Source organism: Sphaeroforma arctica, assembly GCF_001186125.1.
Source record: "Sphaeroforma arctica JP610 unplaced genomic scaffold supercont1.4193, whole genome shotgun sequence".
In the NCBI taxonomy this organism is placed as follows: Eukaryota; class Ichthyosporea; order Ichthyophonida; genus Sphaeroforma; species Sphaeroforma arctica.
Window position 1 is genome coordinate 1 of NW_014036365.1, and position 2,654 is coordinate 2,654.

Here is a 2,654-nt window from a genome sequence, read left to right on the forward strand (position 1 = left end):
TTTTTAATGGTTTTATTAATTAAACCTTATCCATTTAATATATCAGATATTTGGATGAGGCCATTAAAAGGCCTCAGTAAAATACCAAACGTAAAAGAGTTGGTCTAGTTCTATTAATAGAGCCTTATTTACTTTCCAATTTTATTTATATCTGAATACTTCGGTAACGAAATGGCTCAACCGAATATAGGTTTCTAGGGACTATTAACGTTACCTAGTTGATCCTCCGATCAGCCAACCAGATGTGCCAGTCTGATGAAGGCTAAGTCGGTAATTCTTGATAGTGGCAAGTTATTGGTTAAGACAATAACTAAAGACGTCAATAGTTTTTTCTTTTTTCTTTCTTTTTTCTAAAGATAGGATTTTATGAGGGTTAAATCCCTTCGGCGGCAACAGTACTTAGAGGATTATATATAGGCAATGTCTCAGCCTCACAATCCCTCAGAGTATTGCTGTTTTCACGAGGCAAACCTAACTTTATTAAACGTCCCATTTCGTTTATTTATATCGATATTTACACGATATAGAATTTATCTACGCGTTTATTTATTCTAAGGCATTTGTATCGCCTTTATTAGACCGAATCTTACAAGGGGTCATGTGCGATGAGGATGCCGACACGGCATTTGAGACGGAGCTTGTCTGTGTTGCCGTGGTCATAGCTAAGGGTAATGCAACTGTATACGCGAAGGGCTTTGACGAAGGCAGTAACGGGGCGATCGAAGAAGGCTTCGTAAGGGCTGAGACGCTTGGAATTGGAGGCACGGGGGGAGATGTTGCGGTTGTGGGATACATGGGATTTGGCCTCAGCCCACATGTGGGTACAATGTTCGTGTTGGTCTGGTGTGCGCGTTCGACACCACCGTGTTTGGCGAAGTAACCCGTGGGGTTGAAGAGTATCTGCACATGGGCGAGGTGATTGAAACGTTTGAATTCGCACGCAGGTGTTCCTGATATTCAAGGCCGGTGCAGCGTTCAAAGAAGCGAATAGTCTATGCATGACCACCGTAGCTCTGTTCAAATTTCCCTTCAAGATCGACCTGCCATTCGGTGCCGATGGCAGGGAGGGTGCGGGGCTTGTTGCTGACGGAAAGTTTGTGCATTTTTCCAGTGGCACATGCGACGCAAGATTACGCGAGGGAACCTGTGTGAAGGAGACTAACGTCGATGGCGGTCTGGAGAGCTGCAGGGATGGGGACGGCATGAGCCTGAAGACCGAAGATGGCGACACCAGTATAGAGCCAGTTGGGAGTGGTGACAAAGTCTTGAGTGCCGTCTGGTTGGCGGCGGAGAAACGTGTGGGGAGAAGAGGGATGATTTCTTCGTGCGTCTGAAGATAGAACATGAGAGCGGGCCACCAAGCAGCTTTAGGTTTGACAGGAAACAGCCAGATCATGCGGCCTTGGTCGCGTTCGAATTTGGCGGTACCGCGTGGGAAGTCTTTCCAGGGGAGGTTGCCGTAGAGGCCCTTGGTGGGCCGGCGCCAGTTCTGCTTGGACGCGTCGTGAAGGGGAGTCCTCTTGTCCTTGGCAGTAGGTGGGGACTTGGTGGTTGTGCTGAGTATCGAACATGTCGATGTCAACGGGACCGAAGACCTGTGTGACGTGCTTGTCGAAGAGTGTGGGGTGGAGTTGATAGTCGTCGCAGTAGGTAAGCGGTGGAGGGATGGGGGTATTGTGGGTGTGGGCGATGGCTTTAATCGTACGGATGGATTGATGGCCAAAGCGGGCATGATGGAGGTTGAGGTTGTCCGTTTGGAAGGCATTCAGATGGTAGCGACCGGCAGACTCGTCGATGACGGTGACGGTGGTGCCATTGCGTGTGATGAGGCATTGGGCAAGTCCATCGGGGGAAAGGGTATTGGCAAAGGAGATGGTGTAACCATTGCGTTGCATGTTGCGTACTGATAGGATAGGCTGGCTGGCGTCAGGGAGGACGAGGGCAGGAGGCGGTGACAAAAGAGCCGCCGGCGAGTTCAATGCCGAAGCGACCGTGTTCGATGTCGGAGAGGGAGTCAACAGAAGTGACGATAGAGATGTCGGCACCAGAGTCGACGAGAGCTGTAGCGATGGCGGATTGGTGATTAGGTTCTGCACGGAGGATAAGCGTGTTCAGATGGTAGTGTACAGGTTCGATGGGTGGATCGGGAATGGGAGGAACTGGTGGAGGACGTGTGGCTGCGTGAGGAACCCCGTGGCTTCAGGCACGGCGACAGGCAGTGTAGTGTGGCCGGTGAAGTTGCGGTAGTTGTTGCACTTGAGGGGGCCGGGGAGAGTGTATTGGGAGCCAGTGTGGGACGAGTCCCAGCATCGGCGGCAGTTAGTGGAGGGGCAGTCATATGCAACATGGCTGGTTTTCTGGCAAGCAAGCAGTTGCCAGAGGGGTCCTTACCAAGTGGAATGCGGCGGGGTCGGGAGTTGGGGGCAGGGGAAGGAGTGTGGTATGAGACACTGGCGACGGCATAGTTGCTGCTGGTGCTGAGAATGGCTTTGCTGTTAGTAGCATAGTTGCGCATCTTGGTGACGATAGCGTCGAGAGTGTGTGGTCGGTAGCACCCATGATGTCTTGGGCGACGATGTCAAAGCCGTCGGGAAGAGATAGAAGCAGGCTACAGACGTGATATAACTCAGGGGTGTCAGCATGGAGTCCTTTGA

At 51.2% G+C, this 2,654-nt stretch overlaps 1 protein-coding gene across 1 annotated transcript; it reads left to right on the forward strand.

The window, feature by feature from the left end:
- Positions 1 to 598: 598 nt before the first annotated feature.
- SARC_14127 (hypothetical protein) lies at positions 599 to 1,875 on the forward strand (the record flags this gene model as incomplete). The annotated part of the gene is made up of 4 exons (XM_014291741.1): positions 599 to 817; positions 945 to 1,296; positions 1,341 to 1,472; positions 1,537 to 1,875. Coding segments are annotated over 4 exons (1,042 nt in total), but the record flags the coding sequence as incomplete, so codon positions are not given.
- Between the last annotated feature and the right edge of the window lie 779 nt (positions 1,876 to 2,654).